The 27,950-nt window shown below is 43.1% G+C and overlaps 1 protein-coding gene across 1 annotated transcript in view; it reads left to right on the top strand.

Moving 5' to 3' along the window:
• LCMT2 (leucine carboxyl methyltransferase 2) overlaps positions 1–10,148 on the top strand; it is a 106,109-nt gene extending 95,961 nt beyond the window's left edge. The window contains exon 14 of the mRNA XM_029590891.1: positions 9,112–10,148. Coding sequence (XP_029446751.1) covers positions 9,112–9,270 — 159 coding nt within the window. The 3' untranslated portion in view covers positions 9,271–10,148. The remainder of the gene's footprint in view (positions 1–9,111) is intronic.
• Positions 10,149–27,950: the final 17,802 nt, after the last annotated feature.

Genomic DNA, 27,950 nt, shown 5'->3' with positions numbered 1-27,950 from the left:
TAATTTTGGAAGCCCAGATAAAATGTATTTCATGCATTAAAAAAGGTCAATGGAAGACCAAATGACTGCCAGCATGGTTTAATGTTGAGGTAAAAGTTGCAATTAAAGCCAAGAGGGCAGTATTCAAGAAATGGAAAGCAGATTCAAATGATGAAAACAAGCAAAAGCATAAGCACTTGCAAGATATAAAATAGTTGTAAGACAGGCCAAGAGAGACTTTGAGAAAAATCTTGCCAGAGAGGCAAAAACTACTAATCAAAACTTTTTAAAATACATTTGAAGCAATAAGTCTGTGAAGGGAGTCAGTTGGGCCGCTAGATGACTGAGGAGCAAAACAGGTGCTCAGAGAAGACAAGCTTACAGTTCATTGGCATTCAAGATACTGTGTTAGATTGGTTCACTTCTTTTATATCAAATTGTTCTCAGCAGATAAACCTCAAACCCATCACTCAGACTGGTACACCACAACAACTGGAGTACCACAAGACTCTGCATTATCTGCCATGTATTCCAACAATTATCTTCTCCCATTATGTCATATACTATCAGGTTTGGGATTAGATTTCAAAATTTATGCTGACGATATAGAGTTGCTCATCCCTTACACTTCCTCATGGGCACACACCTTTTCATTAATTACCTTATATTTGTACACAATAAAAACCTGGCTCACACATAACAGACTGAAATTTAATGATGCAAAAACAGAACTAATATACATATCAAACATTCCAAACTCTTCATGCTCACCCCGGTCACATTTTACATTTAATTCACACTCCATTCCAATTACCACGCAAGCACACAATTTAGGAGTTATCATGGACTCAAAACTGTCAATGTCAGAACATATATCAAAATTAACAAAAACCTCATTTTATAAACTCAACTTATTAAAGACTCAAGCCTCTACTATTCCAAGATGATTTTAGACTTGTACTCTAATTACTTATTCTCTCCAGTTTAGATTACTGTAATTCCTTAAATAATGGCCTTCCAGATTCAACACTTTGTCTGCTTCAGCTTATTCAGAATTTTGCTGCTTGACTCCTAACTGACTCCAGACTCAGAGACCACATAACTCCAGTTTTATTAAACCTACACTGGCTGCCAGTTAACAAAGAATTCAATATAAAATCTTAATCTTAATATTCAATTTAATTCACAATCCATTGGCTATCTGATTATGAACAACTCTCCGCTTATATCAACCTCAGCGTCATTTACGATCATTAAACAAAAACCTCCTCAAGGTTCCAACAGTTAAAAACGCGAGACTAGAAATGACAATGCTCTGCCTTCAATTTACCATACACAGACTAATATCACCATTCCACCTACGATACCTTCCCTGCATTATATTGTCTGTTACTTTTATTTGCTTTGCTTAAAATATTAATTTTTTTACTATATTTATATGATTTCAATCAAATTTATTTTATTTTCAATGCCTGTGTTTTTACTCTATAAATTATGTATGTGCTACCTAAATTGTAAACCACTTAGACCATGCTATGAATAAGCAGTATATAAGAGACTTTTAAATAAATAAATAAATAAATAAATAGTATATTGAATGAATTCATTGCCTTCATCTTTACAGAAGATGATGTTGGGAACAAATCCACACCTAAAACATTCTTTAATGATGGAGATTCTGAGCAACTAAAACAAATATCCGTGACAATGGAGGAGTTATGTAATAGATAAACTAAAGAGTATTAAATCACCAGGACCGGATGGCATCCACCCCAGAGTTCTAAAAAAAAAACCTAAAATTTGAAATTGCTAACATGTTAATAGTAATCTATAACCTTTCATTTAAAATAGCCATGATTCCTAAAGACTGGAAGGTAGCTAATGTAATATCAAAAGGGCCCTGGGTGATCTGAGAAAACCATAAACCTGTGAGCCTGACATCTGGGCCAAGAAAAATGGTAGCAGTCATTCATAAAAACAAAATCACTAGCCATGACAGATATGGCTTAGTGGGAAAGGGTCCACATGGTTTTAGCAAGGAAAAGTCTTGTCTTATCAATCTTTTACAAATTTTTTAAGGTATAAACAAACATAGATAAAGATGATCCAATTGATATAGTGTATTTGGACTTTCAAGAGGCATTTCACAAAGTCCCCTATGAGAGATTCCTCAGGAAATTACAAATTCATGGGAGAGGAGGCATTGTTCTGTTGTGGATTTGTAACTGGTTAAAAGTCTTTATGTTTCTGTACGGATGTGAACCTTAGGCCGAGTTGAGAGTTGTCTCCACCCACAGGGAGGAGCCCTGTGAGCCTCGCCATCGGTAGGCGTAGTCTCGGCAGCACAGGACACAGCTGTAAAGTAGAAACTTTATTGTGCAGGACAAAGGCAGAGCCCGCAGAGCGGGGAATGCAAATAGATGGTTCAGAGCCATGGGGTATACCCAGAGAGGTGCCAGTGAAGAGAAGGTCCAGTAGTGACCCGCGGAGCGGGGTAAGCTAGGAAGTCTCTGTAGATGACTGGAGATTGCTTCAGAGGTGCAGATCCGGTAGTGGCCCGCAGAGCGGGGTATGCCAGGAAGTGTCTGTAGATGGATAGAGATTACCTCAGAAGTGCAGATCCGGTAGTGGCCCACGGTGCGGGGTACACCGAGGATATCTGTCGTGGTAATAGTGAGGTAGTCAGAGATGCAGATCCTGTAAGTGGACTTCGTAGCTGGAATGGCACTTCCCTGCAGCTCAAGGTAGAATGGAATCAGTAGAACTGAAAAGAGAAAGGTAGTGGCACGAGATACGGGGTACACCGTAGGATAGCTTCAGTAAGGCTGGAATCGCAGAAATCTGTAATAGGTACTCACATGAGAAAGTCCCAGGAGAATGTCCTGAGCAGCGGGACAAGATGAAGTCCAAGGCAGAAGGCCCTCCGAGGAGCGGATAGCCAGGACGCGGAAGAGCCCCCGAGGAGCAGGTACTCAAGAGCGTCCACACGCCAAGAAGGAATCTGGAACAGAGTTTGAGACTGGAGCGGATTCAGCAACGAGGGAACTCCTTGCTAACTCGTCTTTGCAATGGGCCGGTCAACTTAAGTACAACATCAAGTTGACGTCATCGGGAGGGGACGCCCCCGAGGTTCCTGCCATGACAGGTACAAAGGAGGCCCTTGCGCGCACGCGCTCACCTTAGATGATTCCAGAAGTAAGATGGTGGGCGGCAGTGCCCACGTCCGGAGAATTCGGCGTTCGCGGCCAGACGCCGCCATTCTTCCCAGAATAGACGGAGCAGGGAAAAAAGAGGTGAGTATGAGAGGTCGCAGCCATCTGCGACCGGGCGCAATAGTCCTGAAACAGAGGGTAGTATTAAATAGTCAGTTTTCCAAATGGAGAAAGGTTGTTAGTGTACTCTCGTGCAGGAATGGCCAGAGAGTCAAGCTGCTGTATGCTTTTCCCCTGTGGCCCATGTTGGGCAGAATGGTACAGAGGGATGGTGGCACCAGATTGGCTCAGGCGACCATGGAATGCTGATCCGTGAAGACTCCTGGTAGTCTCCCCCCTCCTTTTTCTGGAGCACATGGATCTGTTGCAGTAGGGGCCTGTTCTTCATGTAGATCCAACTCAATTTTATCTTACGATATGGCCCTTGAAAGGGCTCGCTTGTTGAAGCATGCATATTCCTCTGTGGTGATTGCCACCTTGCTAGGAGCGAGAAAGTTCTCCTCTTCCTTAGTCTATGTGTGGGTTTGGCAAGTATTTGAGGCTTGGTATGAAGATTGAGGAGTTCTTCCTCATTCAGGTAAGATCCCACTCGTTTTGGAATTTTTGCAGGATGGATTGAATAATGGGTTGGCCCTTAATTACTTAAAGGTAGAAGTAGCATCTCTCGACTGTTTCAGGGGGTCAGGTGAATGATGATCCCTTGCCGGCTCATCTAGATGTGACCCGTTTCTTGAAAGGTGTGAAATATCTTCTTTCTCCCTTGCAGTTACCGGTGCCCTTGTGGAGTCTTAATCTGGTTTTGGATTTCTTAGCGAGCTGTATGTTTCAACCAATGCATAAACTTTCCTTGCAGTAACCTTGAAAAAGGTGTTTCTTGTGGCAATTTGTTCTGCACGTAGAATATCTGAGCTGCAGGCCTTGTCTTAACGGGAGCCGTTCCTTCGAGTGAGTTCAGGGGCGATACAGCTGTGTACTGTTCCTTCCTTTTTGCCAAAAGTGGTGTTGGATTTTCACTTGAATCAGTCCATTTCCCTTCCGTCTCTGGATAGGGAGAGAGATGCGGAGGAATATCGCCTGTTGTGACCCTTGGATGTTAAGAAAATAATCGTGAGATATTTGGAGGTTTCTAGACCTCTCAGGAAGACAGATCGCCTGTTGTCCTCCACAGTGGAAGTAAACAGGGTGAGCCTGCTTTGGGGGCTACAATAGATCGCTGGATTAAGGAGGCAGTCACGGCCGTGTATGTGGATGCTGAGCAGCCATTGCCTTGTCAGATTAGGGCTCATTCCATTAGGGCTTAGGCAGTGTCATGGGCGGAAATTAAATTGTTTCCTGTTGAGATTTGCCAAGCTGTGACATGGTCCTCCTTACACACCTTTTCCAGGTATTATTGTCTGGATATGCAGGCCCGGGAAGACACAGCCTTTGCACGTGCATTTTTGACCGGACTGCGGGCAGCCTCCCACCGTATTCGGGAGTAGCTTGCATACTTCCCACTGGTCCTGGATTCATTTGTCTGGACGCTAAGAAATGAGAAATTACTGCTTACCTGATCATTTCCTTTTCTTTAGAACAGACAGGTGAATCCAGCTTCCCACCCTTGGTTGCCGAATGATTGTGCTATGGTCCTCCTGCATGGTTACGTGTTCCAGGGGTTACCAATAAATATTAATCTAGTCCCTAGACTAGTGTTAATACATTATTTATCTGAGTTTAGTATTTCCTGTTGGCTGAGTACTAGAATGAGTGTTTGATATTAATCAAGTTTTTGTTAGTTTGTCCACAGTTGGCTTTTGTAGAGAATACTGGCAGGCTGATGTCACTGCAGGGGTATATATATACTGTGATGTCTACTTTGCTCTGTCTCCATCTGCTGGTAGAGATTCATAACCCACTGGTTCTGGATTCATCTCTCTGTTCTAAAGAAAAGGAAATTATCAGGTAAGTATGGTACGACCATATCTTCAGTACTGTGTGGAGTTGTGTTGGCTCCATCTCAAGAAAGACATAGCAGATCTTGAAATGGTGTAGAGAGGCCGATAAAAATGAAAAAAGGGGAAAGAATATCTCTTCTATGATGAGAGGCTACACAAGCTAGGGCTCTTTATCTTGGAAAACAGACGGCTGAGAGGGGACATGATAGATTTTTTATAAAAACATAAGTGGGATGGGACAGGTAAATAAAGGACAGTTATTTACTCTTTCAAATAATACTAAAACAAGGGGGCATTCCATGAGACTAACAACCTGCAGATTGAAAACAAATCACAGAAAGTAGATTTTCACTCGGCACACTATCAAGCTGTGGAATCTGTTGCTAGAAGATATGATCAAGGTAACTAGCATAGTGGGCTTTAAAAGAGATTTGGACAAGTTCCTCCTAGCGAAAAAGTCGATAACACATTATTAACCAGGTAGACTACAGAATGCTATTGCTAATCACTGGGAGTGAGTAATAGGAATTAGATCTACTTTATGGGATCTGCCAGCTATTTGCAACCTGGATTGTCCACTGTCAGAAGCAGGATGCTGGGCTCCATAGACTTTTGTCTGATCCAGCATGGCAATTATGTTCTTATGCTCTTCTTGTAATCTCTTTGAAGCAGGGATTGTATCTTATTTGTTTCTGTACCATGCTGCATATGTGTAGTAGAGCTTTAGAAATGATAAATACTACTGGTAGTAGTGAAAGAGTAGAAAGATGAGAGGAAAACCATTTATTTCAGTATTTATGTAGCACCTTGCACACCAGTATGCTGTACAACATATTTTATGTAGGCATGAGTCCCTGCCACAAATTGCTTACTATCTAAATGGTACCAGAAGTAATGGGATATAAAATGATTTCCCTAGAGTAACTGTCGGTGGCAGAAACAGGATTTGAAACTTGGTTTTCTGTTCCCAGCCCATTACTCTAACCATTAGGCATCCCTTTTTCAGTGGAGTAAGAAGAGGGAAGGAAAAATCTAGAAGAGAAAGGAAGCAGCATTTTTGAACAAACATGAGTGCCAGAAATTGCCATATATTTTTTAAATTATGTTTCAAATGCAAATAAGAATAATCCTTTCCAGAAACTAAGGGATTCATAAGGATACAAAAAAAAATATTTATTTATTTGATTTCTATGCCGCTTATACACAGCCCAAAATGGCTTACAAGTTTACATACACAATATATTAAAAAAAACAAAAAAAAAAACAGTAAACAAATACAAATATAAGAACATAAGAACATAAGAAAATGCCATACTGGGTCAGACCAAGGGTCCATCAAGCCCAGCATCCTGTTTCCAACAGTGGCCAATCCAGGCCATAAGAACCTGGCAAGTACCCAAAAACTAAGTCTATTCCATGTAACCATTGCTAATGGCAGTGGCTATTCTCTAAGTGAACCTAATAGCAGGTAATGGACTTCTCCTCCAAGAACTTATCCAATCCTTTTTTAAACACAGCTATACTACCTGCACGAACCACATTCTCTGGCAACAAATTCCAGAGTTTAATTGTGCGTTGAGTAAAAAAGAACTTTCTCCGATTAGTTTTAAATGTGCCCCATGCTAACTTCATGGAGTGTCCCCTAGTCCTTCTACTATCTGAAAGAGTAAATAACCGATTCACATCTACCCATTCTAGACCTCTCATGATTTTAAACACCTCTATCATATCCCCCCTCAGTCGTCTCTTCTCCAAGCTGAAAAGTCCTAATCTCTTTAGTCTTTCCTCATAGGGGAGTTGTTCCATTCCCCTTATCATTTTGGTAGCCCTTCTCTGTACCTTCTCCATCGCAATTATATCTTTTTTGAGATGCGGCGACCAGAATTGTACACAGTATTCAAGGTGCGGTCTCACCATGGAGCGATACAGAGGCATTATGACATTTTCCGTTTTATTCATCATTCCTTTTCTAATAATTCCCAACATTCTGTTTGCTTTTTTGACTGCCGCAGCACACTGAACCGACGATTTCAATGTGTTATCCACTATGACACCTAGATCTCTTTCTTGGGTTGTAGCACCTAATATGGAACCCAACATCGTGTAATTATAGCATGGGTTATTTTTCCCTATATGCATCACCTTGCACTTTTCCACATTAAATTTCATCTGCCATTTGGATGCCCAATTTTCCAGTCTAACAAGGTCTTCCTGCAATTTATCACAATCTGCTTGTGATTTAACTACTCTGCACAATTTTGTGTCATCTGCAAATTTGATTATCTCACTCGTCGTATTTCTTTCCAGATCATTTATAAATATATTGAACAGTAAGGGTCCCAATACAGATCCCTGAGGCACTCCACTGTCCACTCCCTTCCACTGAGAAAATTGCCCATTTAATCCTACTCTCTGTTTCCTGTCTTTTAGCCAGTTTGCAATCCACGAAAGGACATCGCCACCTATCCCATGACTTTTTACTTTTCCTAGAAGCCTCTCATGAGGAACTTTGTCAAACGCCTTCTGAAAATCCAAGTATACTATATCTACCGGTTCACCTTTATCCACATGTTTATTAACTCCTTCAAAAAAGTGAAGCAGATTTGTGAGGCAAGACTTGCCCTGGGTAAAGCCATGCTGACTTTGTTCCATTAAACCATGTCTTTCTATATGTTCTGTGATTTTGATGTTTAGAACACTTTCCACTATTTTTCCTGGCACTGAAGTCAGGCTAACCGGTCTGTAGTTTCCCGGATCGCCCCTGGAGCCCTTTTTAAATATTGGGGTTACATTTGCTATCCTCCAGTCTTCAGGTACAATGGATGATTTTAATGATAAGTTACAAATTTTTACTAATAGGTCTGAAATTTCATTTTTTAGTTCCTTCAGAACTCTGGGGTGTATACCATCCGGTCCAGGTGATTTACTACTCTTCAGTTTGTCAATCAGGCCTACCACATCTTCTAGGTTCACCGTGATTTGATTCAGTCCATCTGAATCATTACCCATGAAAACCTTCTCCATTACGGGTACCTCCCCAACATCCTCTTCAGTAAACACCGAAGCAAACAAAGTAAAACTTCAAAGTAAAAACTACAATTACTTCCAGCTCAGCATGACAACGTGAGAACTGTTTTAAGTGTCTTAAGCAGCTTCTTAAAGGTAGCCATGCATTCAGTCATGCGCAGGTCCATGGGTAGAGAGTTCCAGAATGTGGGGCCGGTGACAAAGAAGAGGTGCCCCGATGTCAGTAAGCCGCACCTGTCAAAAGGATGGTATATCCAAAAAGCCCCTACATATACCCATCTGTTGGTTAATCCAGGGCAAAAAATCAATCTTTAGCAGTTTACGAATCAATAATGCAGTTTTGAACAAAATACGTTCATGTATAGGGAGCCAGTGAAGCTCATGAAGAACAGGAGAGATGTGCACCCATCTAGGGAGACCGGAGCTCAATCTTGCCGCAGAGTATTGTAGAACTTGGAGTGCTCTTAACACAGACTTACAACATTCTAAGGAAAATTGTATTCATTCCCATTAGCCCTCAATCGTAAGTGTGTTGGGGGGGGGGGGGGGGGGGGAAGAAGAATATTCTGGGAGCTAATCATTCCCAAATACAGATTATCAAAGTAAAGGCTTAACATGCAGGATCCAGCACACTTCTGTGTAAAGCCTCAAGATCCATTTGGAATGTTGATAATCTTTTGATCTAGAAAAAAACATAACTGCTTAGGAGAAATCAATTATATCTAAATGTGCAAGATATTTAGCTAATCATTTACATGGATATCTAAGAGAAATAACCATTTTTGTGCTTATGTGCCTTTTATGCTGGTAGGGGCCTCTTCCTGTTTCCTTCACCTTTCCTTGTTGGTGACCTCTAGCTACATGAAGATCCATTAGTGTGTACATGGCAATTTGTGGCACTATTATACGTACTGTAAAAGTCACTAATATGCTAATAATAATTATCTTTCTTTTCTTAGTCTCTGCTCCAGTGGCCTTTAATGCTGCACAATCACAGTAGTGTCCTTCTACAGGATGAAAGGCATTTGCTGATACTTGGTGGAGGAGGAAACTGTTTCTCGTTTGGGACCCACCTGAACAGACAGCCGGTGTTATTGGACTTAACAAGTATTCTGTGATCTGCTAGCAGGCAGCTCAGCTGCAAGAACAATTTATGAAACTTCATGTAAAGGGTTATCATATTCATCAACACATGCATCATACCTAATTATCTTAAAACAGTTCACGTGCATTTCAGTGAAGATTTTGTTTTGTATGCTTTTTATGTCCTTTGAAATACTGTACATGCTTTGCACCTCTTTGTAAAGCTGTCATCTGGGATTGGAAAGCAGTGATAACAGAACAAAGCAGCATTAGGAGAGCTGATACATGTTTTGAGTCAGCAGCTATCAGCAAACTCTCAAGTTAGGTTATTCCATATACATTTTGATCACTTGAGATTTGTTTTAGCTTTTACCAAGAGTTGCCTAAAGTAGCTATTTATATTTAAAGTACATGGAAGCATTTAGTTTTTTTTAATATACAACTGATTGTATTGACTCATTATGGCTTGCGTCAGTACAACCAGAGTTGTATATTAATGTACATTAAGCAATCACAATGCAATTTGTTTTTTGTGGTTGCTTAATATTAAAAGTTAACAAGTAACATTCTCTCCAGATAAAAAAAAAAAGATAAGGCATGTGTCTGAGTTTTCATTTAAGGAACACCATTTCCCCTGGCAGTGCTTGCTAAATCCATATGAAATAAATTCTACCCATTATTCCTCTTATTTAATTTTAGTATGGTGCTGTTATGGTAAGAAACAAAATTTCTTGCTGCAGAAACATTTATAATAAACCTTTTGACACTTTTTGTTGGGATGATATGGAGAAAACTGTAGATCTCATCCAGTCATGTTGTTAAGTCAGGCTCATTTACAATAATTGTACCTTGTATTTTACTATTGTACATAAATGCTTTTTAAAATGTGTAATATACTTATTAAAGAGAACTGTGATAGGGTAACAGTGTACTGTTTGACATAGCAATACATCATGCAGAGATCAGTTCTTACCTAAAGAGTCCTTGTCATCTGGCCTAAAGGCTGCCTCTGCAGTTCTCCTATGACTCCTTTGGAGCCTTCTGTCATTGCTTCGCTATCTTCCACGTCTTGCATCATCACTCCCTCTTTTACCTTGTGGGACAGATAATCCTACCCACCTTTAACGACATCTCCAGGCACCCATGCGCCTTTGGTATGTCCTGATATCCTCTATTTTATTTCTATATTGTTTATCAGAAAATCTCAACAGTTTACATTTCTCACACATAAATGCTTTTCACATAACACAGAGCAAAACAAAACAAGTAGTAAGAACATAAGAACATGCCATACTGGGTCAGACCAAGGGTCCATCAAGCCCAACATCCTGTTTCCAACAGTGGCCAATCCAGGCCATAAGAACCTGGCAAGTATCCAAAAAGTAAGTCTATTCCATGTTACCATTGCTAATGGCAGTGGCTATTCTCTAAGTGAACTTAATAGCAGGTAATGGGCTTCTCCAAGAACTTATCCAATCCTTTTTTTAAACACAGCTATACTAACTGCACTAACCACATCCTCTGGCAACAAATTCCAGAGTTTAATTGTGCGTTGAGTAAAAAAGAACTTTCTCCGATTAGTTTTAAATGTGCCCCATGCTAACTTCATGGAGTGCCCCCTAGTCTTTCTATTATCCAAAACAGTAAATAACCGTTCCCTGTAAGTACCAGGATCAGTCCAGACTGCTGGGTTATGCGTCCCTTCCAGCAGATGGAGTCAGAGAAAACTAAAAAGGCACCCCCATACATACCGGTGTGCCACCTACATCCCCTTCAGTATCTCTCTGACTCCAGCAGATGCAGAGGCATGACCTGCGGTCCTGATCCCTGTCAAATTTTCAAATTACATGTATTTGACATGACCAGGTTTGGTTATTGATATCTTGTCTATTACCTTTGACTAGATCAATTAAAAAAAAAAAAAAAAACAAGAAAGATGCTTAAGAATTTCTCTCTAAGGCAGGGCATTGCCCTTAAGCCTTTATACCCGGAGACTTTGGCTGCTAGCCTGGTGACTGAGGAGACTATTTACCGGTGGGCCGGTCACTTTCTCCCCTTTTCTACCTTGCACCAGAGAAGGGTCATTCCTCTGGCCCTGACCAGAGACGCTTAGTCCTCTGGTGGCTGTGACAGATAAAAAAAAAAAAGAGAAACAGGAGAATCAAGAGGCATAATAAAATAAAGAGCAAGGTATTATTATTAAATATTCATTGTTATTACTGTCAGCACTTACGCCTGCCGCGTTTCCCGGGCCTCCGGAGGGGGTGAGCTTCTCTCATCCAGTCTGAAGCAGTTCCTTCGTGCCTTTTTTATGCCGCATGGACACACTTGTGCGGCTTGTGGGGAGTCGGGGAGCCGGCTCTCCCGCGAGGGTCTCTGCTCCCGCTGTCTTCCCGGGGTCGAGGGACCCTCGTGGAGGCCGATGTTTGGGAGGAGTTCCCGTTTGCGCGGCACATCGGAGGTGCCGGCAGCCAAAGGATTCAGGCCGGGCACGCTCAGGGGAAAAAGTGGCGGCCATTTTGTCTGCATCGGGTGCCGATGCAGAGCAGCACTGGGGAGGAGGAGGAGGTTCCTCCTCTCTCCCTGCTGGCATTAAGCCCCCAGAGGCAGCACGATTCGCTCCCTCTTACAGCCCCTCCTTCGATTTTTCCTCCAGGGGGGGGCCGTTAAAGAAACAACCCCCCTTTTCCTCCCAATTTATTCTCTTAATGCATAAAGCCTACTTAGAGGCTGAAGTGGACTTAAATAATACAGGGGCTACCCGAGCCAGACTTTTGAGTCCTGTTCCGGACCCGGGGGTTTCTGGGCCGAGTCTCTCTATTCCTGCTGCAGTTCCTGAGATTCCGGGGCCCTCGGCACCTGCAGATCTTTCCCTTAAGGACTTGGCCAATCTGGATGTGAATATTGAAGTAGATACTGCTGTCCTAGTGGAGGGAGATGATCCGCAGGTGCTGCGTTTATTCAGTAAGGAGGAGTTGGATCCCATGATACCGCATGTGCTCCGAGAGCTGGAAGTTCCCCTGCCCCCAAAGACCCTGGACCTCTCCCCGGGGGATTCTGTTTTGTCAGGGCTTTCACCTCCACCTCAAACCTTTCCCTTTCATCCAAAACTTTTTCAGATTGTTTCTAAAGAATGGGATTTGCCTGAAGCATCCTTAAGGGTCAGTAGTAGAGCTATAGCAAAGCTCTACCCGTTACCTCAGGAATCTTTAGATCTCCTCAAGATCCCTCAGGTGGACTCTGCTGTTAAGGCTGTCGTCAAGCACACCACGATTCCCGTGACTGGAGGGACAGCACTCAAGGATCTTCAGGATAGGAAATTGGAGATTTTACTTAAACGTATTTTTGAGGTTTCAGCTTTGGGGTAAGGGCAGTTGTCTGTAGCAGCCTTATGCAAAGAGCTACCCTCCGCTGGGTTCAACAATTGCTCACATCACAGGAACTTTCTCCGGGTGAGGCTGAACAGGCGAACCGCATAGAGTCGGCGGTTGCCTACACGGCTGACACATTATACGATCTTCTCAGGACTTCTGTGCACATGATGTCCTCGGCAGTCTCAGCCAGGAGGCTATTGTGGCTCCGTCATTGGGTGGCGGATTCTACATCTAAGTCTCAGCTGGGTTCCTTTCCTTTCAAGGGTAAGCTGCTGTTTGGCGAACAGCTGGAGCAACTTATTAAATACCTGGAAGACAATAAAGTTTACAAGCTCCCGGAGGAAAAGCCCAGGGCTTCACGTTTTTCTAGCGCAAGCATGCGTTAGCCTTAGAAATTAAGGCCCTAAGTGATGATTTCACAAGTTGGCTGTTTCCCCTGAAGAAGGAGAATTCTCCGAAACGCTGCAGTGTCAGGTGTTCAGACGGCGTTAAGAGGGTGAAGGAACATAATAATATTTGGATATACCCTATCATAACAGGCATATGGTTCTTAAACTACAATGAACCCAAGCACAGTTCGATTTATATAGAGCTTCAGCGACCAGCACCAGATAAGTGCCTCTCATGCTATAAATTCAATTGCAAACAAAAACAAAAAGCAAATAAATGTAAAATCATCTGTGTTCTAGCGACTGATGATTATATCCTTAAGCACACGGAAGCTTGCGCTTATGGGTTACCAGATAACATATTACTGAACCCTGTGTTTAAGCAACAGGTTGCTTAAACACAGTTTCTTAATTAGTCCACTCAAACTAATTCAAGTAAGAAATTGGTTTACATTTCTTGATTATTGCCTGTATACTTGTGCATAGGGGTGCACGCATGGTTGTTTCAAATGTATCTCCTTAGAGGACTGTTTTCAAAGCTATTTACCCAGGTTAATAACAAATTACTATGTAAATTGACTGTCTGAAAATTGCTTTCAATCCAGCTAAAAATACACATAGTGTTTCCATAATGTATTTATTTTTAGTTGGATTGAGGGGGAAGCATTCCTGGGAGTGTGCTTAGTGCGAGGATGGAAAATAATGCACATAGTTTAGATTTTCAAATCTACATGTGTTGTTTTCTAGCAAAAATCTGACTTGAAAAAAAGCAGGTACAGAGTCTGCGGGTCCTTTCTATCATAGGCAATTTTCAAAGGGAAACTATCTATGAATATTGTTTAAGGATTCTGCATATGTGAATTAAGCTGTTGCAATCTCTCCCATGAGTCAGGCAACACTGAAACATCAGCTGGGGTCTGGTGAAGTAGAAGACATTTAACATATTTTTTATGTTATCTTGACAGAGATTCCTCTGTAGGGTTTTGGATAAAGTAGAATCCTGTGCAATTATGGATTTAATGAGGGAATTATCTTGACCTTTTTATGTTATTGGATTTTTTTTATGTGAGTCTTTTTGATATAAATTGGACGGAATTTTTTTTTTTTTGAGAATGTGATGCTGTCTTTTTTTTTTTTATTAAAATGTTTTGTGCGGTAAATGATTGATTATAAATATGACCTATGTGTTTGCAAGAAGATCATTCATCATTCATCAAAATGCGTTAGGGCACTATTTTTCTTATCGTGTGTCTGCCAATTTTCAAAATTGTGTCAAAGGGGAAGGGTTTGGGTGGAGTTTATGAAAATGAGGGGTGTTTAACGTTGTGGGCGATAGCATAATGCATGTTATCGCATATTTTAGCACTGGAAATAACTACACCTTCTTCCTGGCATTATGCTGTGCAATATGCCCAAACCAGGATTTGCGATATTTATCATGAATCCCGTTTCGGGCAGGAGAGGGAGAGGGGAGGGGGAGTGAAGTGGAGAGGAGTGGAGTAGAGAGAGCGAGAGAGAGAGAGCCTCTGGGGTGGCACACATATTAGTAAACTGTTTATACCACTGTAGGAGGGTCAACTATTAACTCAAGGTAAGGTTTTGGTGGTGGTCTAGGGTTTGGGGGGCAGTTTTGCATGCACAATCAGAAGTACGAACAGCACATTATACATCAGTGAAGATTTGATGTGATTTGGAATGAGGAAAGGTACACAAAGATGATATTTGTATATTATAATCTCGACCTAACTTGATAGCAGCTAGATAGAGATGCGAACATTATTCCTGCAAATTTATAGCAAAATGATGAATCTTGGCCATAGAAAAATAATTTGTATTGTCCCTCATTTATAGAAAGTAGATTGTTGACTATCCAGCAGCATTATAGATGAGTTAATTTTTGGGAGGTTTGTTAGCTACGTTATTACAAATAACAGTACAAAGAATATACAAAGAATATAATCTAAAGCTATTTTATTATTAAAGTTGCAGAAACATAAAACTGTCTCGCTTACCAGAGAACAGTGTACAAGCAAACAAATTGTCTGGCCTTGACATTTACTGTGTCATTCATCAAAATGTGATAAGGCCCTACTGCGTGTGATAAATATTGCAACGCATGTTAGTATGCAAATTTTATATTTAGTATGCAAGTGGGAGGATTTAATGGAAATGAGGGTCTGCTAGCGTGGAATGCAACTACACCTTTTTTTTGTGCACTCTTCCTACATTAGCAGGGAAAATGGAGAGAGAGAGAGAGACATTTTCAACTCAGGCCAAGTTTGTGGGGGTGGTTTTACATACACAGAGGAATTAACTGCAAATTTGATATGACTGATTCATATCAAATTTGCAGTTAATTCCTCTGTGTATGTAAAACCATCCCCTCCTAATCCGCCCTGAGTTGAAAGTGTCCCTTCTTACAGTGATATATATATATATATATATATATATATATATATAGCATGTCATATTTATTCTCTCTCTCTCTTAGTTGTGTGATAGGACTCTGCCTAACCACCCCCATTTTTTATCACGGGCACAATTTTTAAGCAATTTGATGAATCTAGGGGTTAGTTATGTACTTGCTTCTCTACTTCACAATTATAATTCTTTTAATCCTCTCTGTCTTATATGAACAAGCATGCACACATGGTACTGTCTAATAAAAGCAAGACATTGCTTTGAAATGGGACTTTTTCCAGCACCACCTTATGCAGTTCCATTGTAAAGGAACTGGGAAAAGAGTGAAAGAAAAAAAGGTGATGGGACTGACTCCCATGATTCTCCATGAAAAATATTATTTTTCTTTCCATAGGAAATAATAAGAGCTACATTAGCAAAAGGGGCAACTAGGACAATCTATTTGGAGTAAGGACCTAAGGGAGGTAAAAAAAAAAAAAAAAAATTATGAGGACAACTTTCAAATAACTCTGTGTGGCTACATATACATATGTATAGGCCACATTGAGCTCTACGATAGCATTTTATAACCCGTGTGATCAGATATGTGTGTATTTTAAAATAAATATATCTGCTTAGGTGCAAATAGATGCAATCCATTGAAAGCGAGTATTTCAATGTTTTTAATTCACGCACTTTTCCTGCCAACTTTAAAAATATTTGTGCATACATTTTATGTGTGAACATAAAGTTTGACTTGCTCACATAAAATTCAATTTACAAGCTTACGGGGTTATTTTCTAAAGACTTATCGCACGTGATAAGGCTGTATCGCGTGTGATAGCATGCAAAATTAATTCGGGGTGGAGTCGGGGCAGCGAGGGGGTGGACTCGGTGGTGTCTTCGCTGGCGGCGATAAGGTTAGTAACATTATCGTCACCAGTAGCGCGCTGAATAGCGCTACCTTTCACGGTGGCGCTATTTGGTGTGAAAGCCGGCAGCGAACACTGCGGTGGTGCGAAGGCTGTGGGTTTTCACAGGCCTGCCCCTCCCCTTTGCCCCCCGCCCCCCGTTTTCGCTGGATTCATCATTCAGCGATGAATGATGAATCCAGGCCTTAAGTCGGTATATTTTAAAACATGCATATGTAACTGAAATTATCAGTTTTCCAATTCCTCCACCAGTTCTCCCAGTCCTTCTCCAGGTCATCGAGACCCTCCTGGTTCTTCAGCCTGCACTCCCACCAGTTCACCCATATCTCTCACCCAGACAGTTGTATAATGTAAACAAGACTATGATATCAATTACACAAGATAATTAGCAGGTGTAAAATTACAAAAGTTGATAAATGTATGCACATAAGTTTCTTGTAAAATAGCAACTTACTTGAGCAACTGTTGACCCTGCCCTGGAACATCCCTGGATTGCACCTTTTTTTTTTTTTGCATGTATATGCGTGCGTGAAACCCAAAGTATGCACATACCTTCATTGTTTTTTAAATAGTGATTGCACATGTGCAGTTTACGTATGTGCAAAATATGAAGAATTCATAACTTCATTACATCTAAAAAAAATATCTCAAAACAAACTCTAAATTATTGAACACAGCATCAGATCTTTTCTGCAGTGCCTTTAATACAATCCTACTGTCTCTTGCCATGCAATGAGCTGCAAACCGTGTCAGAAGAAGGCAGCAACCAATCATTCATTCATTTGCTGGTTTAAAAAGTCTTCCCAATGCAATCCTATATACATTACACTTATCTCAAAAAATCTCTGTCCAGCTGCCATTTTTTAAGCTTTCAGTGAAGCCGTTTGTGAGATATGGTATAAGTAATTTGAAGCCCTGAGGCAGGCATTTTCACACTGAAACTTGGGCCTATGTTGGGTTCAGGGTTTGGATTGAGCAAAGCCATTTGAACCATTGGACTGCGATTGACAGAGATTTTTTTTTTTTTTTTAAGATAAATGTTGTATATAGGATTGCATTGGGAAGAAATTTTGAACCTGCAAATAAATGATTGCATGGTTGTTTTCTTGTGACACCATCTGTAGCCCATTGTGTGGCAAGAGATGGTAGATTATACTAAAAGCATGGCAGAAAAGTTCTAATTCTGTGTTCAACAATTTAAAGAATTTGGAGTTTGTTTTGAGATATTTTTTAGATGTAATGTATATGTATTAGTGAAAGCTTTTTTTGATATAAATTGTGGGATGCTGAGGTTCCTGCTCTTTTGCTTTTTATGCAGTTCACTAGGTGGGTGAATAACCATTTTGGGGCAGGGAGTGGCCAAAGTCAAAGTAGAAACAGACAATAGAGAGAATAGGCAGAGTCCACATTTTGCATGCTCCGAGTTTCTTTTTCAGGCCTTTCTGAGTAACCTTTTGGTTGTTTCAAAATATATTGTGAAATCTCAATATGAGATGAACAGAAAGCTAGGGGTGAATCATGCACATTGAGATTTGAGTGATGAATTAGCACCCAGTTAGATACAATGATAAGGCAGAAGGACATCTGGTACTGAGTATCAGAACTGAAGATAAAAAGATAAATATTTGAGTATCATAGGCATAGAAATGGCATGCTGCACCAAACAGTGGCATGAAGGTGACACAGAGAATTGTTGTAAACTAGAGAAATGAAATGGATGAGTACAGACCTCTAACACTAACAGAAAACAAATGGGCAGGGCAGGGGTAGAAGTCAGCTCTGTAAAAGTGGAAAGAGATGTACATGTTAACCTACCTAAAATGGATCCTGAAAGTTCAAGCACCAAGAGAAATAATGGTATCTGATGCAGTTGAGAAGTCAAGAAGAATGAGTATCGATGCCAAACTGAAGTGTTTTTCAGTAGAAAATGGTATAAATATATACCAGGGAAGATCATATGGAATGCATTTGATGGAACAGAAAAGAATCAATCAAATTTTAAAGAATAGAGACATGGTGAGATGAGAAACTTTTTCAATTATTTCTGACTGCAACAGAAATAGAAAAATTGGCCTGCAGCTGAAAGTTTAAGAAGGATTTTGAAAATGTTTTTTTTGCTGCCACAAGAAATTTCTACATCACTAAACTTGTAAATTGCACCTTTTTGTTGCAGCTGTGCATATGGAATTTTAGATTCATTCCTTAGGCCAAATGTAATAATCCAATTACTTTATGGAGTCTCTAAGTCCAAACAACTTACTGTTGCACATTCACTGCAGTTACCATTGCCTTAATGTGCTAAAAAGTAAGAGATCGATAGACTCATTTTCTATTTCTAACGGCCTAATTTTAAAAGGCCGGCATGTGTTAAAACCGGGAGCTACGCAGGTGGCTGAGCAGTGCGCATCTCCCGATACTCATTGAAGATCGGCTCCAGAGGGAACTGGGGAAAGGCCCTATTGCGTCGCTGCGCACTTAGGGGTAGATTTTATAACATGCGCACAGGTACGCTCGATTTTATAACATGCGCGCATGCATGTTATAAAATCCGGGCTCGGCACGCACAAGGGGGTGCACAATTGTGCACCTTGCACGCGCCGAGCCCGCTCCGAGCCGCACTGCCTTCCACTGTTCCCTCCCAGGCCGCTCTGAAATCGGCCTGGGAGGGAACTTACCCCCCCCCCCCCCCCCCCATCTTCCCTTCCCCTGCCTCCCCCGCCCTTTCCCCCTACCTTTGATGATTTCTTTTTTTATTTCAAAACTTACTTCAGCCCTTGGGCTGAAGTAAATTGTGCGCGCTGACTGACTGCCGGTGTGCGATCCCCGGCCCCGCCCCACCCCCGGCCCACCCCTCCCCGCCCCCGGACTGCCCCTTTTGTAAAGCCCCGGGACCTACACGCGTCCCGGGGCTTTATATGCACCACTAGGTCTTTTGAAAATAGGCCTGGTATGCATAACCTTTTCAAAATCCAGCCCTTAGAAAATTTACCCCTCCCCCCCACCTTACACTTGTGAATCGGCACTCACACGTGCCGATATAAAAGTGGGTGTGTACATGCATGCGAGTAGCAAATTTTATAAAATGCTTTTGTCAGTACATCTATGTGCACGCACCAGGAGCCGCACACACATCGATGCCCACGTGTTTTAAAATTAACCTTTAAGTGCTTATGAAAGGTACAGAATGGATAGCACCATAAACTGATGTCATTCAGTATGGTTGTTTTGTAATGTCATCACTCATGGCCCTTAGAAAGTTTCCATTTATCATACCTTACAACCTGTGGAGTAAACTTTCAAATGGGTTTCATATGTAAATTTAGCATATATGCATATAAGTAGCATGTACTCGCAGGTAGCTTATTTTAAAAAAGTTGACAGCACATGCGTATTTTCCATTTTCACAGGACAAGCAGGATGTTAGTCCTCACATATGGGTGACATCACGGGATGGAGCCCAATCACGGAACACTTTTGTCAAAGTTTCCAGAACTTTGACTGGCCCCTCCTAGGCATGCCCAGCATGGCACTAACCCTGCAGCCAGCATGGGTCCCCCTTCAGTCTTCTTTTTTTCCTTGCAGCAGTAGCCTCGTAGTAAAGGAGCTCTGCAGAGATTCCTGACAGGAATTTTCCACACGGAATTACTAAAAGTTTATTTGCCTCACAGGGGTCCCTCCTTTAACTTTTTTCAAGCTGTGGTACTCCGGTAAGTTTTTACCCATTTTCCATCGATTACTGTCGAGTTTGGCCCTCACGGCCTACTGGCCGTCGACAGCACCACGGCTCAATTTTTTCTATGGCCATGGCGTCAGGATTCCGTCGGTGCCCAGACTGTACTCGCACCATGTCTATCACAGACCCTCATAAAGTCTGTGTAATGTGTCTTGGATGAGAGCACAATGTCCTAACCTGCACCAAATGTGCCTTAATGACACCGAAAGTTCGCAAGGCCAGAATGGAGAAGATGGAACTTCTCTTCTGTACTCAAACCCCGACTCCATCCATTGCATCGACGTCATCTCAACTGGCAACATCAACTTCGCGCCAGTATTGACCACCGGCCAGTGACTGTCCGGCATTGACGACATCTCGGCCTTTGACACCTTCTACTCCCCTCAGGACTGAGGGGATCGCAGAGAGAAGCATCGCCATCGACATTGTAAGCCTCGGACCATCGAGGGAGCGAAGTCATCGACCTCGCCATCATCCGAGCCACCGTAAAAAAAAAAACCCATCCAGAAAACGCACTGACCTTTTCGGCAACCGGATCACCGAGGCAACCCTCACGTGACAGGGGATCGGGAGCCGCGACTTTGCCTTTAACGGTGGTCCCTTCGGCTATGTCTCTGCCTCCTTCTTCTGTTCCGGAGCCGGGGCTTCTTGCTCCAAGTCTCTGAGAAGAACTGGACCGGATGGTTCAGGAGGCCATCGACAAGGCGATGCAATGACTCCAGGTTCCTCCGGCACCGACACCAGTACCGATTGTGGAATCGAGCACTGACCCGATTCCAGCAGCATTGGCACTGCTGCTATCCAGGATGGAAGCGCTCATTGCTGCTTTTCCACCAATGGACCCCGGGTCACCGATGGCTCCGGTGCCCTCTCCACTTACTCTGTCATCGGGGGGAGAAACACTGTTCTGCATCCCTCCATCCGGAGTCCTGCCTCAGCCATCGATACCGATACATCCCTTGCCACCGATCCAACCATCGGTGCCGATATGTCCGTCGGCACCACCGAGCCATCCATCAATGCCCTCGATGCCTTCATCGGTGCCTCCGATAATTCCTCTGATTCCTTCAGAGCCTAGACCAGGGCCTTCAGGTATCCTGCCACCCCGTCCCCCTCTAGTTCCTAGAGGGACAGGTGCTGATTCTTATGATACCTGGACTGATGATTCCTCGCCAGACACTGATGATTTACCTTCACCACCTTCACCCACTGAAAGTAGGAAGCGTTCTCCTCCAGAGGACCTCTCCTTTATAAATTTTGTGAAGGAAATGTTTGAATTGGTTCCCTTCCAATTGCAAACTGAACAGGATGACAGACATCAGATGATGGAGTTACTCCAATTCCTGGATGCTCCCAAGGAAATAACCTCCATCCCTATTCACCAGGTTCTTCTGGATCTCCTCAAGAAGAACTGGGAACATCCTGGCTCCATTGCTCCAGTGCACAGAAAGGCTGACACTACCTATTTGATGCAGTCAGCTCCAGGCTTTCAGAAAACTCAATTGGATCACCAATCTGTAGTTGTTGAATCTGCACAAAAAAAAGCAAAGAGATCAAAGCCTCATACCTCTTTTCCCCGGGCAAAAAACAGAAGTTTTTAGATGCCATTGGTCGCCGGGTATTCCAAGGCTCAATGCTCTTCTCCCGGATTGCCACCTATCAGCTCTATATGACCCAATATAATAGGGTCATTTTTAAGTAGATACAAGTCTTCTCAGATACCCTGCCTCAACAATTCCAAGATCAGCTTCAAAGCCTAGTAAACAAGGGTTTCAAGGCAGACAAGCATGAGATCAGATCATCCTATGATTTCTTTGACACTGTCACTAGGGTATTTTCAGCCGCTATTTCGGCAAGAAGATGGGCCTGGCTCAAGTCTTCTGACCTTCGCCCTGAAGTACAAGACATGCTATCAGACCTGCCCTGTGTGGGGGACAATCTGTTTGGTGAACAGATTCAGCGAACGGTGGTGGAACTTAAGGACCATCATGAGACCCTAAGACAGCTCTCTCTGATGCCTTCTGACTATTCTTCTAAACAGCCCTTCAGAAAGGACTCTAAAAATTAATTCTTCCGCCCGAAGAAGTCCCACCCGCCACCAACCAGATCTCGAGCCACGAGACCTTTTCAAAAAGCACAAACTCGTCAAACACGTAAACAAAAACCACAAGCAGCTCCTCAGCCAGGGCTTGCTTCAGGTTTTTGACTTCCACCTAGAGAGCAGAAGCCAGATTCCACTGCCTCACATACCAGTGGGAGGTTGATTGTGCCATTTCCACAACATATGGCACTCAATCACCTCAGACCAATTGGTACTGGCGATAATTTCTCAGGGTTACCATCTGAACTTTCTCTCCATACCACTGGACTCCCCACCTCTACCGATGTGGTGAACATCCGATCACTCCATCCTTCTGGATCAAGAGGTCTCCCTCCTTCTCCAGTCCAAGGCAATAGAACCCATACCCTGCTCTCAGCACGGCTTAGGGTTCTATTCCCGGTACTTCCTAATCCCCAAAAAATCGGGAGGCGTTCGTCCTATCCTGGACCTACGGGCCCTCAACAAGTACATCTAGCAAGAGAAGTTCAAGATGGTAACCTTAGGCTCGCTCCTTCCTCTTTTACAAAGAGGAGACTGGCGCTGCTCTCTGGATGAGCACTGATCCTTGGAAGACTCGGTGACCAATGGCATTTAGAAACTTCTGCTCCTTTCCAGGGGGAAAAGAAGTATGAGGTTTTGATCTTTTTGCTCTCTTCTGTGCAGATTCAACTACCACAGATTGGTGATCCAATTGAGGTTTTTGAAAACCTGGAGCTGACTGCACCAAATAGATAGTGTCAGCTTTTCTGTGGACTGAGGCAATGGAGCCAGGATGTTCCCAGTTCTTCTGGAGGAGGTTATTTCCTTGGGAGCATCAAGGAATTGGAGCAACTCTATCATCTGATGTCTATCGTCCTGTTCAGTCTGTAATTGGAAGGGAACCAATTCACACATTTCTTTCACAAAATTTATGAAAGAAAGGTCCTCTGGAGGAGAAAGCTTTCTACTCTCAGTGGGTGAAGGTGGTGATGGCAAGTCATCAGTGTCTGGTGAAGAGTCATCAGTCCAGGTATCATAAGGATCAGCACCTGTCCCTCTAGGAACTAGAGGGGATGGGGTGGTTGGATACCTGAAGGCCCCGGTCTAGACTCCGAAGGAATTGAAGGAATTACCGGAGGCACCGATGAAGGCATTGAAGATCTCGGCGCAGGCATTGAGGGCCTCGATGGATGGCTCGATGGCGCCGATGGACGTATCGGCACAGATGGAATCGGTGGCAATGGCTGTATCGGTCTCGAAGGCTGAGGCAGAACTCCCGATGGAGGGATGCGGAACGTGTTTCTCCTCCAGATGACAGAGCAAGCGGGGTCCATCGGTGGAAAAGTGGTGATAAGCACTTCCATCCTGGAGAGCAGCGGTGCCAATGCTGCCGGAATCGGGTCGGTGGTCGGTTCCACTATCGGTACTGGTGTCGTTGTCGGTGCTGGGGGAACCTGGAGTCGTTGCATCGCCTTGTCGATAGCCTCCTGAACCATCCAGTCCAGTTCTTCTTGGAGACCTGGAGCAAGCAGCCCCGGCTCCGGAACAGAAGAAGGAGGCAGAGGCATAGCCGGAAGGGACCACCATTAAAGGTGGAGTCGTGGCTCCCAATGCCTCATCAGGGGATGGTTGCCTTGGTGACCCGGTAGCCAAAAAGGTCGGTGCCTTTTCTGGACGGGGTTTCTTCGACGGCGGTTTGGATGATGGCGAGGTTGATGATTTCGCTCTCTCGATGGGCTGAGTCTTTCGGTGCTGATGGCGATGTTTCTCCCTACGATCCCCTCGGTCTTGAGAGGGAGTAGAGGGTGTCAAAGGCCGATAAGTCGTCGATGCTGGGCGGTCACCGGCTGGTGGTCGAAGCTGGCGCGAAGTTGACGGTGCCGGTTCGGACGACGTCAATGCAATGGATGGAGTCAGGGTTTGAGCACGGAAGAGAAGTTCCATCTTCTCCATTCTGGCCTTGCTACCTTTTGGTGTCATTAGGGTACATTTGGTGCAGGTCAAGACATTGTGCTCTCGTCCAAGGCACATTACACAAACCGTATGGGGGTCTGTAATGGACATGGTACGAGTACAGTCCGGGCACCAACGGAACCCCGATGCCATGGCCATAGAAAAAAATCGAGCCGCGGTACGGTCGTCGGCCAGTAGGCCGCGAGGGCCAAACTCGACAGTAATCGATGGAAAACGGGTAGAAACTTACCGGAATACCACGGCTTGAAAAATGTTATTGCCCCTGTGGGGCAATTTAACTTTTAATAATTCCATGAGGAAAATTCCTGTCAGGAATCTCTACAGAGCTCCTTAACCGCGAGGCTACTGCTGTGCGGAAAAAAGAAGACTGAAGGGGGACCCCTGCTGGCTGCAGGGTTAGTGCCATGCTGGGCATGCCCAGTAGGGGCCAGTCAAAGTTCTGGAAACTTTGCCTGGCTCTTACTGGGCTCCATCCTGTGATTGGGCTCCATCCTGTGATGTCACACATATGTGAGGACTACCATCCTGCTTGTCCTGTGAGAAATAGATGGATTTCCATCCTGTTTGATTGAGACCACTATTGTTTAAGCAGTTGGTTTTACTGTATATAAATATACACAATGTTGACATCTGACTAGGTGCAGTGAAAAAGAGATTAAAGCAACACAAACTATGTTTCAGCTGCAAGTGCTGCTATGATTGAAATTAATGGATTTTTTTTTTTTGTGAAGAAAAAAGTGTATCCTTATGAAGAACTGTAGCCTTGATAATTGTTTTGATGCAAAATAAACTTAGAAGTAAATGGTACTTGAATAAATAAATTACTTAGCCTCTGGTTTCCTCTTTTGTTAATGTTCATTCCATTTATTTTCCCATCTACTCCGTGGGAATGCAATAATTTCTCAATTAAACCTTATTAGCTGGTTATTTCTTCCACTGATTGCCAATGTTGGGAAAACACCATTCATAATCTAATGCTCTAAGTTCATAATATGTTAATAATTGTTATTAAAGTGCACTTAATTAGAGTTATGCTCAGATTTTGACATTTGAAAGGGACATTATGGGTGAGAAGACAAATTCCTGGAGACAGGATCAAAGAGGGAAAAAAAGACCAATTTGAATAACTATCATACAAACTAGTGCCTAAGAAGACTGCTGCAAGGACTGGGGATTTAAGGGCAATATTGTAAGTGGTGGCAGCATTTATCACTGGGAGAAGTTAGATGATGACAACCACATTTATTTTTTCAACTACAGTATAAATTGAGTTACCTTGGAGAAAACTGAGATGGTATTAATACACATTTCATAGAAGCAACTACTCTCCCACCTATTCCACTCATCTGCATCCCTGAAGAACTCATCCCTTCAAAGAATGTAAGAGAAGTTTTAATAGACTTCTCCAAATATGGATGATGTATGCTTTATTAATTCTCAAGGATCTTTTTTTTTTTATGTTTTTTATTGAATTGAAAAAGTATCAACAAGAACAGAAATCAAACTTTCACTTTTTGCTATACAGTGTAATGGTCCCTCAATTGTTAGATGCCCAGGCAGATGAAGAATCCCTTCAGATGGGTATTACCTGATATGGGTAAAATGTAAATTGAATATAGGAGATCAGCTATTTCTTTACATTGGTTTATTCTGTGTAAAGTACAACACTGTATAGCAAAAAGGTAGATTTTAAAATGACCACGTGCGTGTCCATGTGCTCGTAGTTCCCGGCGCACGCACACGGACACACATTGGTTCTGGCAGGGATTATACCCCAAGCTCTGATTCCATGAATTGCCATAGGTCCATTCAACTCAAACTTTTCCTTCTGTGGAAATATCCATTTAATCCTAGCAATTGTAGTCAGGTCCACTTGGTGTCACTGCAGTTCAGGGGATAATACCACTGGCTTCCAGCCAATGCACCCTCCCCATTGTAGTGGAGCCAGAGGGTAATTTAACATTTGCATAGGTGAGAATGACTTCTGTAGGCTTCAAAGGAAATAATTTGCATTCATCCCTTTCTGTCTCGACCAACAAAGGTGCTGCCAAGTAGTTCACATGTCACCATTTACCTTTATTGTTCTTCCCTGGCAGTTTTTTACTTCAGAGAGTGAACAGTGGTTCTCCCTTTGCAATATAATTCACCTTTGCTACTCAGAGCAAGAACAATATCTTAAGCTTCTGGCTTATATGAGTAATCGATATAGGGAGAGAACACAGAGCTGGGACTGGAAATGAATACTGATACAGTCAAGAGGGAACTGGGCAGGGACTAGAACTAGGTACAGTCTGGGGCAAGACAATACATAGGCAAGGCAGGGAAAGGATAATAAGATTAGAACTGGGCAGGACATGATTAGTCAAGAAATAGACAAGAAAACAGAGAACAAAGGCACAAAGGCAGTGACATACCGTAGAAGATCCAAAGGCCACTAGGTAAAAGATCTGAAGGCCAGTAAGCAAGAAGAGAATTATAGAAGCCACAGAGCCAGAAGTAAGTAAGATCAGACCTGAAGGCCACAGGGCTCTGTGATTCTCCTGAAAACTGGCCTGGAGGCTTTTCTCTGGTGAAAGGTACCTGGGGATATACCTACTAGAGATTTGAATTGGAACCGGAATCGGTTCGGATTCCTGTTCCGATTCACATGTGGTTTTTTTTTCATTGGGCCCGATCACGGTTTTGTTTATCGGCTGTGCCCGAGCCGATAAACAAAAACCACACCCGACCCTTTAAAACTAATCCCTTTGCTTCCCCCACCCTCCCGACCCCCCAAAAAAACTTTTTACAGGTACCTGGTGGTCCAGTGGGGGTCCCGGGAGCGATCTCCTGCTCTCAGGCCGTCGGCTGCCACTAATAAAAGTGGCACCGATGGCCTTTGCCCTTACCCTGTGACAGGGTATCCATGCCCTTGGCCGTGCTCCTACCATGTGACGGGGCCGGCCAATGGCACGGTTACCCTGTCACGTGATAAGGGCAAAGGGCCATCGGTGCCATTTTGATTAGTGGCAGCTGACGGCCCGGGAGCGGGAGATCGCTCCCGGGACCCCCACTGGACCACCAGGTACCTGTAAAATGTTTTTTGGGGGGGTCGGGAGGGTGGGGGAAGCAAAGGGATTAATTTTCATTTCATTTCATTTCATTTCATTTAAAGAAATGTATTAATCGCTTAACACAAATGGCCTAAGCGATATACAAAATTACGTACATAATGGGTCGGGGTGGGTTTAGGGTTATTTTTGTGTAACGTTTTTCCCGCCCTCCCCCAAAATGATAAGAGAACCCCCACGAACAATATCGTGGGGTTTTCCTATCGTTTCGGGGGAGCCCCCAATTTCAGACGATTTTGAAAATATCGACGATATTTTCAATCGTCCGAAGCCTGATTCACATCCCTAATACCTACACTTCCATCAAATTGGGTTAATGGAGCCACATTACAAACAATCAGGAAAAAGCAGAACATATTTTGGCATGCATTTACTGCATTTCCAATGTGCTGGGATCTGAAGAGAAATTTGGTCATTAGGCATAAAGCCTGAAGGCCAGTAAGCAAGAAATGGCTTGGAGAGGCCACGGAACCAGAAGCAAGATTAGGTCAGGCCCGAAGGTCACAGGACAAGGCAAAACCTAGAGTAGGCCACAGAACAAGATATGAAGTGAGAGCAGGCCTAGAGGCCACAGGGAAGGGTACGATAGCAGAAAGTCTGAGGACTACAAGGCAAGGAATAAGAAGGCACATAGGTAGGTCCTGAATAGGCTGCAAGGCAAGGAGGAAGAAGGCCTGAAAGCCTCTAGGTAAGAGAAGGCCTGGATAGGCCACAAGGCAGGGA

This window comes from Rhinatrema bivittatum, chromosome 2 (genome assembly GCF_901001135.1).
Source record: "Rhinatrema bivittatum chromosome 2, aRhiBiv1.1, whole genome shotgun sequence".
Taxonomy (NCBI): Eukaryota; Metazoa; Chordata; class Amphibia; order Gymnophiona; family Rhinatrematidae; genus Rhinatrema; species Rhinatrema bivittatum.
The sequence above is the reverse complement of the archived record's forward strand: the minus strand, read 5'-3'. Positions and strand labels throughout refer to the sequence as shown.